This window comes from Spodoptera frugiperda, chromosome 5 (genome assembly GCF_023101765.2).
Source record: "Spodoptera frugiperda isolate SF20-4 chromosome 5, AGI-APGP_CSIRO_Sfru_2.0, whole genome shotgun sequence".
NCBI lineage: Eukaryota > Metazoa > Arthropoda > Insecta > Lepidoptera > Noctuidae > Spodoptera > Spodoptera frugiperda.
In genome coordinates, this window is record NC_064216.1 from 2,484,511 (window position 1) to 2,501,152 (window position 16,642).

Here is a 16,642-nt window from a genome sequence, read left to right on the forward strand (position 1 = left end):
GTGCGTTTACAAACATACAAGTTCGCATGTACATGGCACCCAGACCCGGAACAACAATTTGTGGATCACACTCGAATCGAACTCGCTACACGTTGCACGGCAGCCACTTGCCTAGCCACAACGCCAAGGCAAGATGTTTGACTTATCATGATTTTTCACGAAATTTCTGATAGTTTTTGCTGACGCTTCTCTAGTAAGTACCAGGAAAGCATCATACTACAAGAGGTTATCGGAAGAATTTCATAACTGGGACTGCTCTAGGAAAATAGTTTTATGTGGCCGTTGACATTATATGGCTAGATTGAGTTATATACCAGCTTATTTTGTATACAGAACATACCAACTTAGATTTTAGACCTGAACCCGGGTTTTGATAATCCGAAGCCGCGGACTACCTAGCGGGTTTACGGGCTCAAAATGCAGGAGTAAGAAAGTGGTTGGTTATGTGTTAGTAAGAGTCTGATACTCCCTCTCGCCTCACCCAAGGCGGGAGAAGACATTGGATGATTTTGTCCCCTTAAAAAATGAGTTTGGATGAAAACTTAGTTTTAAATATTTAACTCGAGAATGGTATAGAAACTATTTCCCCATCATCAATTCAAAAACATGCAAATATTAATTAAATATTTTTAAACATTTTACGACAACACGAGCCTGCTTTTAAGACCTTAAACGCAATGGCCGCCTATCAACAGAGTCGGTTTTATCGTCCCACTGGCCATTAATAAAATAAATAAAAAATGTTGTAGTGCACACATCACGCGTCCACAAGCATCGACCTTGGCTTTACAACTGCGTAGTTCGCGGTGTAGTTGCCATGCGTTTAGTTGAAATTAGGATTGTCTCATTGGCAATTGTTTTTTTTAGTATAAAAGACGGTGGATCCATACTAGGAATCTCTCGTGTGTCGAATTTCGCTTAGACGTCGCAGCCAGTGTTTTAATAAGATTAATATAATAAAGGTTTTTCATAAGACTTGTTGTTATTTTATTTTGAACAGTCCAACAAAACAGGACGCAAAAATAATTAGTATAATTTGAGTATTTGGTAAAAGAAGGTCTTTAGGTATGTATATGTATACTTTGGGGCTGAAACTCACCTACTGTTGAGTTTCAGCCCCAAAACTTCGCCGTTATTACGAAGTCAGATGCTAATATTAATTTCACTTAGCTGATCCGGCAAACTGCATATCGCGTCAAACATTTTGTTTTTACCTTTTAAATCTTCCCTGGACTTTGATAAATGCTTAAAGACCAAAATCGGCTAATTCGGTCTAGCTGTTCTCGAGTTTTAGCGAGACATGATCAGCATTGAGATTTATATATAGAGATTAGGTACAATGTATCTAAAAAAGTTACTATTAATCTTTACATGTCAATTTATGAAACACGAAAGTAATTCAACCTTAATATTTCAAGCCTGACAAATTAATTAAGTAGGTAACCCTTAAATAATTCCTTAATTTTCCCAACATTTTCAAACAACATGGTCACTCTACGCCCATCTCAATATTGAAGACCGAAAAAATCTAATAAACCGTATTCATAACATTGCTCGTTTTGTATGTAATGTTAAACACCATTTACGAATAAAGCCAGCGATGTATGTTGTAGCTTGAATTACGTTCGTAAGTCAAAGTTCATAGGTGTAAGCTGACGATAATATTGGTAATTTTACATCATTCCTCGTTGATAAAAATAGATATTTGTAATGTGTTTATTTATATTTATTAAATATACTCACGTGTCATAACATTTTAATCTTAATATTGAATATTTCGTTGTTTCGTAGGTTGCGTCTTTAGTTTAATTTAAATCTTTCCTGTTTTTCTATTTTTATTAGAAAGAAAAGAAATAATTAATTAAGTCAACTTGCTGTAGTGTAAGTGTAATTAATGTAAGGGTAATTGAAGAGCTGTACTCGCTAGTAGAGCTTGTCTCCATTAATTTACGTGAGCACCGTAATTTTTTGGTTAATTTAGTACATCTGTAATCATTATAAAAAGCCGTGACTTCTTCTTATTTCATATATTAAGAGCTGTCCTCTGTATTTAGTTTGCACAACTGCATAATGTGTCAGCTGAAGAAATACTGAAGCCGTTATAATGTAGGTACTCAATGCCTTCTATACGCGATAACAAAATAAATATACGTTACAAATACAATTTACTATTTATTTACGATAATACGATGTTTTTACAAGAATTATAAGTTATTAATGTACATAATTCATATTATAAATCACTACATAGTATAAAACAATAACAAGTCGCTATCTCTGTCCCTATGTCTCTTTGTAGGTATGCTTAAATCTTTAAAACTACGCAACGGATTTTTATATTCCGTCGCATCATGAACAGGAAAACTCTATTCATATGAGACGTGAGAATATCATCGCAATGTCTGTCGATTTTGACGTTTTGTCAAATACGATCAGATACTATGCATGGTAGTGTGTGTAATGTTTTATTTATTGATTTAATGATGTAGTTCATAAGCATTATTTTCGAAAAATATTAGCGTTCTGCACTTCTCCTACACATAAACTAAGTATAAGTGTACCAAATTTTATGCTCCTACGTCCGCGCAATTTTGTAAAAACTCCAAAGTTTTAGCGTCAGTATTAGCTGATAATACATGCATAATATATACCATTGTATGCAAAACTGGGGCTCGCCAATACTATTTTACTATGTGTATGGACGTTGCGGTGTAATATTAGCATTTTTTTACCATAAACAGGTTGCACTATTCGGGCTCCGGATTTGGTCTAATAAGAGACCCGGTGCCTCCTTTAGGTGTAGATGGTACCGGGTAGTTTGAGCTGATAAAAATCCCCTAGCTTTTTCCTTAAAAAACATAGTGCCTTTTGAAGGTTTCCCCCGTACAAAAAGATACATTATTTAATTAAAAACTTTAGAGTGGATTTCATAATCTAAAACCAGCTGTTTCTGTACCATTCTCTTACATGTAAAGTGCATTGTACTTATGGTGACTAATGGTGTAGCATGTACACATGTACTGTAGCTTACAATGTACTGTAACATTAATCCTCTTACTAAGCGTGTAGCTGTTGCAGATGCACACGTGGTAAACAAACTCCCACGCTTCTGTATCAATACTTTGTTGCTGGTTGTCTTAGCTTTGCCACTTGCGTGTGCGTGTATGGCAACTGTGGTCCATTAGGTCCTTACTATCATTACTTAACTACATGTACATATGTCTAATAACAGCTTGCCATGGTACTAACAATAACTGTTGAAAGGTGGGTGTAATCTATCCTCCTTTTGTAGCCACCGCCCACTCTAGCAACCTAATCGTTGCCGAACTACGGCTTCCAACTGTATCTCTTACCTTTTAAGATAAAACACTATTCCTTTGTAAATAAAGGGAGTGACTTGCAAATTATTTTACTCATAAAAGGTAAGGTTTAGGTTCATGTCAAATCCTTTCAAATAGACTGAAACTAGTAGAACTTTTCTCCATTAAATTACGTGAGTAAACCGTAATTTTTTGGTTAATTTTGTATGTCTCACAATTGTTATTATTAAATTCGATGACTTCTTCTTACATGTCATATAAGAGGATCTTATAGTCTGTATTTAGTTTACACAACTGCATAATGTGCAATCAGCTAAATAAATACTGAAACACCGTTCATAATGTACTCAATGCCTTCTATACGCGATAACAAATATACATTACAAATACAATTTACTATTTATTTACGATAATACGATGTTTTTACAAGAATTATAAGTTATTAATGTACATAATTCATATTATAAATCACTACATAGTAAAAAACAATAACAAGTCGCTATCTCTATCCCTGTCCCTTTGTATGCTTAAAAATCTTTAAAAATACGCAACGGTTGTTACGCAATCTGTTTCGGAAAGTAGGTCTCAAGGCGAAGCCAACGTGAACACACGTCGCGGGGCGCAAAACGTTTCAGTCAGCAGTTTTGCATCGGCGAAACTGAACTCATCGCCTAGTGCAAATAATGAGGTCGATGCACCGTGCCCCGCCGCTCCTCGTGTCTCTCCACGTGCAGAAAACACGTCACGCGAAGCTACGTCGGCCCCCAAAGTAGCTTACGCCGCAATTGCTGCCGCAAACACGACAGCTGCTACGCTACCTAAGCAGCCAAAAAGGGGTAAGCAGAACCGGCGCTGTGAATCCGTATCAAGGATTCCGGTACAGCGCTGTCCAGGAAAGCCTGAGTGTGATGAGGATGGCTTCATCAAAGTTCAAAAGAAGAAGAAGAAGCCTACTTCTCGCAATCAGTGCGGTACTGGACTGACCGGACCTAACATGCTGCTGCGTCCAGCTGTGCCTACGACGCTGCTGTATGTGTCCCGATTACACCACACCACGAAGGTTGAGGACATCGTGGAGTATGTGAAGGTGAAGACCAACTGGACCTTGAGGGTCGTAAGGTTGGAACCGCGTCAAAATACCAACTTCAAGTCGTTTGTGGTGCGAGTTCCAACTCAACATCTCGACAAGTTCCTCAAGGCAGAATTTTGGCCGAAGGGTGTCATATACCGACGTTTTCGAGGCAGGCTACGTGACACCGAGCAGCGTAATACGACGCCACGCATCGTCACATCGTGTGACCTTAATAACTAATATAAGAATTATGTATTTATAGTATTTTATGTTTTAGTATAGTATTATTGTATTGATATGGGCCTTCGTTGCCTGATATAAATTATTATTAAATAAATTAAATTATTAAATTAAATAAATTTAATTGCAGGTGGGAAGGTGCTGCACACCGCATGCCGAAAATATAAGTACCTATCCATAGGAATAAAATAAATATTGTATTGTTAGTGTAGGTAGCATGAATTTCCGCAATATAACGCCTGATTCTATTCTATGGTTTATTAATGACAAAATCCTATGTCAAAAAATATTCCATTACGACGACAAATAGCAAACGGCGCCCACTCAGTCCACTCCATAACTGGACAGGAATTTACACAAAACAAACAGTTATCGCAAATATGGAAGTTTGCGTAAAACATTTCCATCACAATATCGTTATGATTATTAGATATTGTGGTGCAACGGCGCGCCTACTCTAATTCAACGAAAAACGAAATTTCGTCCGAAACTTCGCAGATTGCATACTACAATTCTATCTATTGCGAACTTTCGTGAACAAAAATTAACGAATGAAATGAAGATAAATAAATAGATTTTGATATGAAATTAAAAATAAAACGTTATTTTAAGTAATTCTATTAGTAAATCAACAAAACCTACGGCCGAAAATTAAACGAAACTTCGGATTCGAGAACCGGAGTAGGCTGTACACTTTAGTGGCCAGTCAAAATGTGATCGGACGGCATATTTGCTTGAGGTGGAGCTGTGCTTACCTTGGTCCGCCGCCCTTTAGCCCCCGCGTTGCAAAATGCCGTCACCTGTTTGAGTTTAGAACTCGTCTAATGAATTCTTCGAGCGCTACATTATCTGTGGCTTGAAATGTAGATTTGAATAACTATAATTTCAAATCTAATTATTGTATTGTTTCCATCATTGATCTAAGTTTAACTCAATGGTTTCTATTTTAATCTCTGGCTTTGCTTTGAAAATACAACTAGCTGCAACTGAGAAGATATTTAACTGACTTCGTTGAATGCTTTTTTTGAGGGGAGAAATCGTCCAATTACTTCTCTTGCTTTAGGCGACGCGGGAAGGAGTGTCAGATTCTTACTGACTAAAAACCACCCCATTCCTACTCTTGCTTTTCGAGCTAGAGCCACGGTAACCCGCTAGACAGTCCGCAGCTCCGGGTTAGCATCAGCCCTACTGGGCCCCATCAGTGGTGGTGTGATGGCTCTTTGTTGTAGCTTAACAGTCACTCTTACCATCCATCGATACAACTAAATGAAAACTAGGTGAAGCACATGTATTTAAGTATTTCTCAAATGACAACACACAAATCAGTCATCAGAGAGCGCCAGTTTATTTATATATTGTTCTTTGTCAACAAGAGTGGTGGCAACCGTGCCAGTTCTGACGGTACGGCAGTCACGTACACGCAGGCAGAGTCAATGACTGACGTAAGGCGACAGATTAATGAATTAACACGTAGGATGCATGATTTGATTGGACTAGATTCGTGTACCCTATTTGCTGGACACGTCTGTCATACTTTAATGTACTGCATATTGTCATAGGTGATTTAAATACATCATCAGTCTATAAGTGGCCTGGCCAAAGGCCTCTTCTCACACGGAGAAGGTTTGAGCAATAATCGCCTCGCTTGCTCAATGCGGGTTGGCGATTTCAAACTTATAATTAGAAATTATAAACGTTTCCTCACTATGTTTTCATTCACCGTTTGTCAGTAGTGTGTAAATAATCAAATTTTAGAAAGTACCTACACGAAAAATTTCACATTGGTATTTGCCTTTAGTAGGTTTCAAACCCGCACTCTCATGCATGAGAAAAGGGGTCTTAAAGCGTCTTATACCTCCGGGCCAACACGACATTTTTTTTTCATATAATTTAAAGAAACAAACTAAACTCTTACTGACTGAAACCACACCCATTCCTACTCCTCTTCGAGCCGGAGTCCCGGCATCTCATCAGGTCTTCCGCAACAGATAAGAGACCTTGGAACCTTTAAAAATGAAACAAACAGCGAACAACTGATACCTCGATCATTAAGTAGATATGTAAACACCTACCTACACATACCTACATAAAGTCCAATACTTATTGGCAACAACAGACTATAAACAACAAAACAGCTTGCATCAGACGGTACAGTCGTCACGTACGCTGATACACTCATACACTCATGGCCCAAGGCATGTTCACCCAAATACGCGAGGTTAGTAACCGCCCTTTATATACACTGCCGTATCTTCAGCTGCCAAACGACACTGAACGAGTCATCATACTCATTTAGGTACCCTGATTCCAAAGCGGGAGAAGTCATTGGATGATTTTCCCCCTCAAAAAAAAAAGGTACCCTGATTGTTAACAAAACATCGTAAGAAGTAAGAAGTCACCTGGTTGGCGTCTCAGTAACATTATTATGCAACGTTACGCCTTTTATCCCCGAAGGGGTAGGCAGAGGTGCACGTTACGGCCCGTAAGTCCGCTATACAATGTACACTCACTTTTCACCATTTGTGTTATAATTCCCATGTAATAGGGGGTGAGCCTATTGCCATTATACTGGGCACAATTCCAGACTCCGTGCTACTACTGAGAAATTTTCGAAAAACCGAAAAATGCCCAGCAGTACTTTGCCCGACCCAAGAATCGAACCCAAGACCCCTTGCGTAGCAGTCGCACTTACGACCACTCGACCAACAAGGTAGTCTATTCTACACATAAACTATTCAACACATAGGTAAATAATCATTCAATATGGAACCAGAAGTTCTTGAGTTTAGCGCCTTCGAAAAATAAAATAGCTTTATTTGTATAAAATACTACCATCTATAGCCTTTTTAACCTACTCAAAAAATAACAGGTAGTTACGTAGGTAAAGTAATTAAGTACGCCACAGCTCACCCTGTGACATTAACAACAGGTATTAATTTATGTACTATTTGTTTACTCATAAATAACACTATTATTTATCACCTTGGCATATGAGTGGGAATGTTATGAATGGTAAGATATCCAACTACCCACTAGGTAGGTACTATAATATGCACTAGGGAATAGGCAAGGCAATTTATTACTACTTAACATACTAGACGTCTAACCACCTCATGGCGCGTTTACATTAGGTCGGTCGTAGGTCGGTCACCGAAGGCGGTGGCCGCATTCGGTTAACAGAAACCGAATTAATACGGCCAAACCGAATACGGCCAAACGAATACCTGTTTATATTAGTTGGTGACCGAATACGGCCTGCAGCCGAATACGGTCTAACCGACTAATGTAAATGCGCCATCAGAGTCATTTAATGGTTTAATCAGTCCATACTAACTATATATTTATACCCTATAAAGTTGTAGAATTTGTTTGTTTGTTTGAACTCCCTAATGTCCAGAACTACTAGACCGATTTTGATTATTATTGTGTTGGATAGTTCATTTATTAAGGAAGGTAATAGGTTAAAACATCACACTCCGATCAACAGGACCTGAACATAGCGGGTGAAATCGCGCGGACATAGCTAGTAACTTATATAAGAAAATTCATAGGAAATATATTTATTAGGAAAGAAAACAAAATTCGATTGAAACAGTTTAATATGTGGTCATCTATTGAAGATACATTTGATAAATGGCATCTACATTTAAAGTACAATTCATAAATATGCTGATTAGGAACAAAACAAAGAAATATTGAGATCATTTTACAATAAAATGTATATAGGTAATTACATACATCAAGTTTTTACTGGGAAGATAATTAATTGCAAGAAATCTGTTCCCTTAGTATAAGTTTGCATTACGTGTAAAGTAATCGAAAGGAGAGCGCTTTCGGCGCTCTGATTGGCCAGTTTATTTGAGCCGTCCAATCAGAGTACCGAACGCATTTTCGTTTCGATTACTTCCCTGTTACTGTTCCACAAATTCCCGTTCCTATCTCGAAACCACTTCAAAAAAAGTTGTTTACACAAAATAAATAAAATAAAATAATTAATCACAAAAGATTCATTGTGCAGTCTTAACGTTTCCATAGAAGAGATATGTATATGGCATCGAAATCATATTACATGAGTAAAATATAAACATACAGCGTAGTAAGAAACAAAACATCTTTTATGGTGGCGCTGCAATCGATTAAGGGCAACCCAATAGTAATAAATACCATAATAAAAATAGTTCTCATAAAATCCGCAATATAGCGGTGATTTTTGTATTAACTGGATTTACTTGAGCTTTGTAAATATACAAAATATAGCATTGATTGTGTATTAGATAAAAATAATCACAAAAATCATTTTACGTTAATTTTCTAATGAAAAGTTACAACCATAGAATAAAATTTAAAAAAAACTTACAATAATAAAATTAAAAACGAGATCGATTAAGTCTAGGTTTCATAAAAATTATCACGAAAATACAGTATGTTAACTAAAAGAGGGCGTTCCTTTAAACTCGTTAATCTATCATGAATAGATTAAAATAAAAATATCAACATAGAAAAATAAGTAATATATTGCAATGTTGCCTTCCTTCAACTACGCGTGCACAGAGTGTTTCTTAAACGAATCGATTTAAAATTTTTGGTGAAAATTGTTTTGTTTTTGAATGATAATTTTTTTTTTAGCATGTATGGATGCTATACTATTGCGGGTTAACAGGAACGCCCTCTGTTAATTAACATATTGTATAATAAATTAAGTTATGATTATGTTTGAGTATAAAATTAGGTATTATTTAAAATTGATATGCCTCTGTTACATTGAAACTTACACTAAAAATTATCCCAAATTAGTTACATAATCTCATAATGCCTCCTGTACTTGTGCTTACCATAATTAACCCATTATTCGTTTATAAATATTTATTTGTAACTGTTTTTTTGTAAATGAGCAAAAATGGAATGTTAAATGTCTTGAAAATAACAATTTCAATTTAATTTTTGAGTCAATCGCTTTTTTTAAGGGGAGAAAATCATCCAATAACTTCTTCCGCCCTGGGCGAGGCAAGAGGGAGTGTCAGACTCTTACTGACTAAAACCCACCCCGTTCCTACTAGTGCTTGTCGAGCCGGAGCCCCGGTAAATCAGACCCCCAATAAATAATGTGGTAAGTAATGTCCGCCCGAATCTTGGCCAAAAAAAAACATCTTCGGCCAAAACACCATCTTTGGAGGAAGTAACCTTCGGCCCAAAATCCTCTTTCACCTCATTAGCTTTAGTAGTTATCCCATTAGTATTGAAATATATCTTTTCATTGTACATCTTAAAGTTTATCTTAAATATTTAAGGAGTGATCTTTAAAATAATTACTTAACATTTTTTCGAATTCTATTGAAATTCAGTCACTTCATTAATATACTTAATTGAGACAAATACGTCACAAACCGATACCTTAAAAGTACAACAGTTACAAATAAATATCCTCTACATACATACATAAATAAATATCCCATAAAAATCTCATTTTCACTTAATTACAAAGTACTTAAACCAAAAAATAAATAACAAATATTGATCGTAGGTACATGAAAACTTCAATAGATATGTTTCGAGTTCCCATAGCTTGCGCACGCATCTTTGAAATTGGTCACGTTGAAGCTAGCGAAATAATCGTCGTGTATAAACCGTACAATATTCTCTATGGGACAGAGATATGTATTGTATATCTTTACGTCATCGATCGGGTCAACGACCTTCATTACCACATTCTGCCTAGATTTGCAAAAACTCAATTTATTCGTAACATCCTCCCCATTATAAACCACTCTGAAATAAAAGTCTTGTGCGATGGCTTTTCTTTTCGTGAATTTGAACTCGTCTCGTAAATCCTTTTTTCTGTAAACTTCGAATATCATTCTCGATGCGTACTGTATGTTGTAGTGTTGATAGTTGTGGAGGCCGAGAGCTAGTATCAAGGCTTGTAACGTCTTATCGTGACCGGAATACACGACAAACTTGGGCTTATTCTCAGATATCATCCGAATCATATTCTGGACAATATTATGTATCAAGCCGTACGCTACAAGCAAGCCTCTTCTTCTGTTGTGCACGTTCTTAATTTCTTGCCGATAACTCCACTCTAAATACGCAAACAGGGACATTACATGTTCCTTTTTGATGCAGAAATCTTCAGAACTTTCTGGCGTTGGCTCTTTATAATCTTCGTCAAAGTCCGTGTCCATTCGGGCGTCGTTCGGGAAATTGAAATCTGCGTCTAGATTCTTTTTTACTATAACTACGTCTTCGTATCCGTCCGCATTGTCCAAGTACCGTTGTTGGTAGTAGAGTAACTTCTCTCTCTCCATTTGAGCGTCAAAGTCTAGAGGGACTTTCTTACTGTCGTAGTACTTGCCTATAATGTCCCTGGCTTTCCTGCCTATTTCATTATTGAAGTCCATTTGGTTATTGATGTAATCTAGTTCCATGTTCAACGTGTCTATGTCTACGTCCAAGATCTTTCTAGAAGGAATGGTGTTTGGGCGAAACTTTTTGTGTTTTTTGTCTAGTGATAGTTTCGGCTTACTCGGTGGTTTCGGTTTCTCTGTGCACGGGAGGGCGGCGTCGTGGCACATGTACGCGAGGAGGGCGTCCCTCACTACGTCTGCGTCTGGGTGTTCTTGCGATTCAAACAGGACTTTGGACAGTTTACTGACTAGCTCCTTGATTGCAGGGTGAGATTCCAGGCGGTTCTTCGCTTGCGTGTTGATTTTTCTGGAATTTATCAAAACAATAATGAATTTATGTTAATGGACACATTTTTTTACTTCTACGAAATAATAACAGAAGTCTTAATTTTAGTTGTAACTCTTTTAGGTTCTCTTTTATAATTTGTTAGTTCAAAATGTAAATCCGGAATATCTCTCAAAATAGTACCGAAATATAAAATGTTCAATACTGACTTGTTAAGTGCATGATGTGCAGCGCAGGCGCAGTCTCGGAAGCAGAAGGCGACGCTGTGTGCCTCCCGTGCCGGGGCGGCGCGCGCCCCCGCCGCGCCCCGCGCCGCGCCCCACCACAACCCCACCAGAGACTGGTACGTGCGGCGGTAGCGAGTGCTGTACGATATCACTTCACCTGGGGAATACCATTTATATTAGTGGAGACGGTATAACTTAATAATAAAAACTAAAAATTCGGTTCAATTAAGCTAAAATTAATTAATAAAATAAATAAACAATTCGAGTGTTCGACTAGTTTCAGACCACATCGGAACCCATAAATATAAGTTATGTACGAGGGAAGCGCGTCGCGTCGGGCAGTTATCTTCGAAAAAGAAGTTTATGTGTAGTATGTCTTAAGGTCAAAAAACAATAGGTAATTGGTACACTTACCAGTATCTTTCTTGCCCTGTGGTTCCGCGGCCTCCAAATTCAGTTTATCTCCGTACGCTTCCTTCAGAATGTTTCCTGAAAATCAATAGATATATTTAATTTAAAGCTGTTTCATTACCTTATAGTGGAACATAGATAAGCTCTACATAACCACCACTTAACGACCATCTAGCTATTAGGAGACGCGAGCTGCGAACTACCTAGTAGGTTTACCGGGGCTTCAGCTCAAAAAGCAGGAGTAGGAACGGGAAGAGCCTGACGCTCTCTCTCGCCTCGCTTAAGACAGGAGAAGAAATTGGATAATTCCCCCCCTCCCACTAAAAAGGTATTAGTAGACAGAACCCTTACTAGTAGCAGTAGTAGCCAAAAAATTATGTTACTTATGATTGAGTGACCGATACACAACATATTACCACGAGTTAAAACGACTGGCCGTAGATTATAACAACAAAATCTATACTAATATTATAAAGCTGAAGAGTTTGTTTGTTTGAACGCGGTAATCTCAGGAACTACTGGTCCGATTTGAATAATTCTTTTTGTGTTGGATAGCGCATTTACCGAGGAAGGTTATAGGCTATAAATCATCACGCTATGATCAATAGGAACCGAGCAGAGCGGGTGAAACCGCGCGGAAGTAGCTAGTGTATAATAACAATGTCAATAACCCTTATCTCTATAATGGTTCTCTCACATTATCCTCTATTTCATTGTCTGTTAGTTTCGGCATTTCTTCTCAGAGTAGTCGGATAGGAAATGCCGGCCTCATCTAGCTATTTGAAATATTGACGTGTAAAAGTGTTATTTTATAACCTACTAGCTACTTCCGCGCGGTTTCACCCGCTCTGCTTGGCTCCTATTGGTCATAGCGTGATGTTTTATAGCCTATAGCCTTCCTCGATAAATGCACTATTCAACACAAAAAGAATTATTCAAATCGGACCAGTAGTTCTGGAGATTAGCGCGTTCAAACAAACAAACAAACAAACTCTTCAGCTTTATAATATTAGTAAGTATAGATTTACAGAAATAAATATCATTTATCTTACCAACAGTGATCATCTGCAGTATGCCGCGTGGCGTGAGCTGCCCCAGCGCGCAGCGCGTGCCGGGCGCGCGCGCCGGCAGCGACGGGAAGTTGTGGAACGGGCCCGCCACCGACACCCACCACGCGCGCCCCGTCGAACTCGAGTTCGCTACGAACTCCTCGTAGCTGAATGTTTAAACATCAAATTAAACATTATCATAAACTAAACACAAAGTGTGGGACAGCCATGCTTCGGCACGAATGGGCCGACTCGATCAGAATGATACCACGTCCTCACAGAAAACCGACGTGATATAACTTGTTGTGTTTCGTTGAATGAGTGATGTTACCAGAGGTCCACTCCCAACAACAGATACCTAGGCTTACATGTTAAAATATAATCTACTAGACATGATGAACGCCTAGTGATCCCTCAATTAAAAATTTATAATTAATTTGATGATAATGTGGACCCTGTCATAAATAGATAGCATCATGTTTACAGTGTTGAGAACATTACGCATTTAATATGAACCACTATGAACGTAACATGAAACGTGCAATGAGCCTCTCTCGGTAACCTTTATTTGATCATCTGACATCTATTTTTTAACAAAATCTTTTATTATAAAATTATCCAAAATGTTGCAAAAAGGAAAAATCTCATATTCTGTAAACAATCGATTGTCCGATTGGTACAGTGCGGACGATTTCCGCACGGAAATCTTACAACAACAATACTTTGTTCACAAATTGTTTGTCCAAGGTTGAGTGACAATTTATAAATATGAACATCACGATATTTCAAAACAGTACCCTTAGTATGAGTTTGCTTTACGTTGACTGAGATAAGTTTGCTTTACGTTGACTGAGATGAGTTTGCTTTACGTTGACTAAGAACGATACGAGAGTGACTTCGGCGTTCTGATTGGCCAGCGCTAATGAACTAACCAGTCAGAGGGATTAGTACGAGTTTGTTATACGTTTAACGAGATCGAAACGAGACCGCGTTCGGCATTCTGATTGGTTGGTTCATTCGCGTCGGCCAATCACGGCGCTGAACACGCTCTCGTTTCGATCCGACCGTTTAGTACGAGTTTGCTTTAACTCGTACTAAGGGTACTGATCAATGAGGGTTACCGCTTTTCGATCATCAGATCTGGATAATGTGTAGTATTTGGACAAACAGTAAGATCTGTTTCTGTCAGCTAATAGTATCTAAGCTGTCATATAATGGTATCCAATAGGATATAAATACCTTTTCAGGAGTGGAGAGACCGGGTCAGCATCACACGGCAGTTTGTCACCGTTCTTGAGATGTGTCAGTGGACCTCTGTCCCCGTGTCGCGTCACTACTAAAGCGCCCTGCAGCATCCACGTATCACTGTCTACTACCCCTGGAAATCATATTTTAGATGACATTAATATTTTTGTAATCCACATATTGTTGTTCCTGGTACATATAAAATTGTGTTTATAAACGCATTGATTATTATCTATGGCTTAATAAAGCAACTGTTATATGAAGCAGCTCGACAAGTTTCAACCCGTAGTAGTAGCCCATAGTACACATCACATCAAATCAACAGCCTAAACTGGCCAAAGCCCTCTTCTCGCACGGGCACGGTTTGAGCATTAATCACCACTCTTACTCGTGGGTTGGCGATTTCAAACTTATAATCAGAAATTATAACCCCAGGTTTCCTCACGATGTTTCCTTCACCGTTACAATAGTCAGTGCTGTTTAAATAATCATAGAATGTCGACCCATCAAATGTAAAAACAAAAAGTACAACAGCTCGGAATAAGTCACTTTGGTATTTTGCCATTGGTAGGTTTCGAATCCGCACCCTTATACATGGGCCCATATTACATTATGCAACAAATTATAAGGAAAGTTTCACAGTGAACTAGCTACTCATATCTATGGGCCCCTAGCACAATGCCAAACTCGTCTAGTTTGAAAAAAGCCCTTAGAGACGGGTCCTTTACCTTCAGACCCCCTCACAATGCTGTCGGGAGGGTTGCAAGCTCTGAGGTAGATCCTCCGAAATTTGGCGTCACTTTTTGATAAGTATTCATTGCGTACAATCTTCTTGGCTGCTATTGTTTCCTCTCCCAACGACATGTACTTATACATAACTGAAATATAAAATATTCAAAGCATGAATAACATTCACTATTGTGCATTGATGTTGGATTCCTTTTATGTAACTTTTTCTCTTTCATAATAAACTTTCTCAATAAATATCTTCCATCTCATAATTTACTTGCTTTAAAAAAGTAGGAAAATTGGCTCATTGTAATAGCATAATATATTCCACAAAAAAAATATGTTAAGTATTTAATTTTATACTATTATTATGTATATAGAAAATATTTTTTAATAAATATCATCTGTCTGGATGAGTGGATGCACAGATGGTCTGATTAGATTGATTCATGAATTTAAATGATTAGGTTTTTTGCAATTAATAAATGGCCCTTGTTAGTTCAACTCTAATACACAAAACCAGTACTTGTCAAGTGCTAATGCACAAAAATAGCAAATATTTTGGAGCTCAGTTAAAATTTATTAAGCTTAAATAGAAAACAACTTTTACATTGAGGAATTGCAAAGCCTGTTTAGATGTGAGGCCTTGAGCAACAGCCCACACACCCACACCTAGTTTAGCCATTGTTTTGAGCTCATACATAAAACTAAGAAAATTTCCTAAATGTTATACCTACAACCTTTTATTGTGTGTAAGTAGCAACAGTATTATTTTAAATTATTGCATATTATCATTTTTTACAGAATGAGAGCATTTAGAGTGTTATCATTATTCCTTATCAGCAACTACCAAATAAAATAATCACACATTAAATAGATGTATTTAAATTAAAAATATATTTCAATTTTCTAATGTTGATAATGCAAAGACAAATAAACCTTGAGTTATCTTACATAAAGATGAACCCAAGTCATCTTGGATATTTAATTAATCCGCAATAAACACATAATTTTATTTATAAGACAAAGTATTATAGTGAAAAGAATATAGTAGTGTTTCTTACCTGTTATTAAAAAGAATATCCAAACACTCATTCCAAGATAACAATAAAAAGCTCTATGGTTAAATGAAAACTTCATCATTTCTGTTATAATTTTACTTCTATTAGCGAAAATTGTAGACATTGTTGATATTTTAATACATTTTCTAATAAAATTTAAATGTATGATGATGATACTATTTAGATTACATTTTTAAATTTGATGAGAAAGGGAGTTAAATAAACTTATAACCAACCCACAAAACGAATGATACAAGACAGATATATATTATCATTGTGATATGGAATGTTTTGCGCTTTGCTGTGTATTTTTTGTAAACAATTTTACAACAACAATCGATTGAGATGATAACTTTTGACGCCTACTCAATGACGTAAATAGAGATGTCCTTGTTTTGTATTTTTTGGCGTCCATTTCAGTTTCGAAGTCCACCTGAATTTTTTACTAATGAAAATATTAAAATTAAATAATCACTTTTTAATAAGCAGTGTAATTATTTTAACCTCTGTTTAAAATATGTTTTTTTTAATTTAATTAGTTCAAAAAACATCATAATTACGAATTAAACATTTCACTATTTCAGAACGAACAAAATAC

The 16,642-nt window shown here is 37.0% G+C and overlaps 1 protein-coding gene across 1 annotated transcript; it reads right to left on the bottom strand.

Annotated features, from left to right (window-relative positions):
* Positions 1-9,271: 9,271 nt before the first annotated feature.
* Positions 9,272-16,427, bottom strand: LOC118272187 (2-phosphoxylose phosphatase 1). The gene is made up of 7 exons (XM_035588541.2): positions 16,048-16,427; positions 14,983-15,132; positions 14,249-14,387; positions 13,013-13,176; positions 11,964-12,038; positions 11,532-11,706; positions 9,272-11,343 (listed from the first exon to the last, which is right to left on the bottom strand). The coding sequence occupies exons 1-7, from the start codon at positions 16,166-16,168 to the stop codon at positions 10,167-10,169; spliced, it is 2,001 nt and encodes a 666-aa protein (XP_035444434.2). The 5' UTR covers positions 16,169-16,427; the 3' UTR covers positions 9,272-10,166.
* Positions 16,428-16,642: the final 215 nt, after the last annotated feature.

Coding starts and splice junctions, on each gene's coding strand:
- LOC118272187 (XM_035588541.2), bottom strand. CDS start 16,168: ATGTCTACAATTTTCGCTAATAGAAGTAAAATTATAACAGAAATGATG. Junction 13,177..14,248: donor GTCTCTCCACTCCTGAAAAG/GTATTTATATCC, acceptor TTAAACATTCAG/CTACGAGGAGTTCGTAGCGA. Junction 12,039..13,012: donor ACTGCAGATGATCACTGTTG/GTAAGATAAATG, acceptor ATTGATTTTCAG/GAAACATTCTGAAGGAAGCG.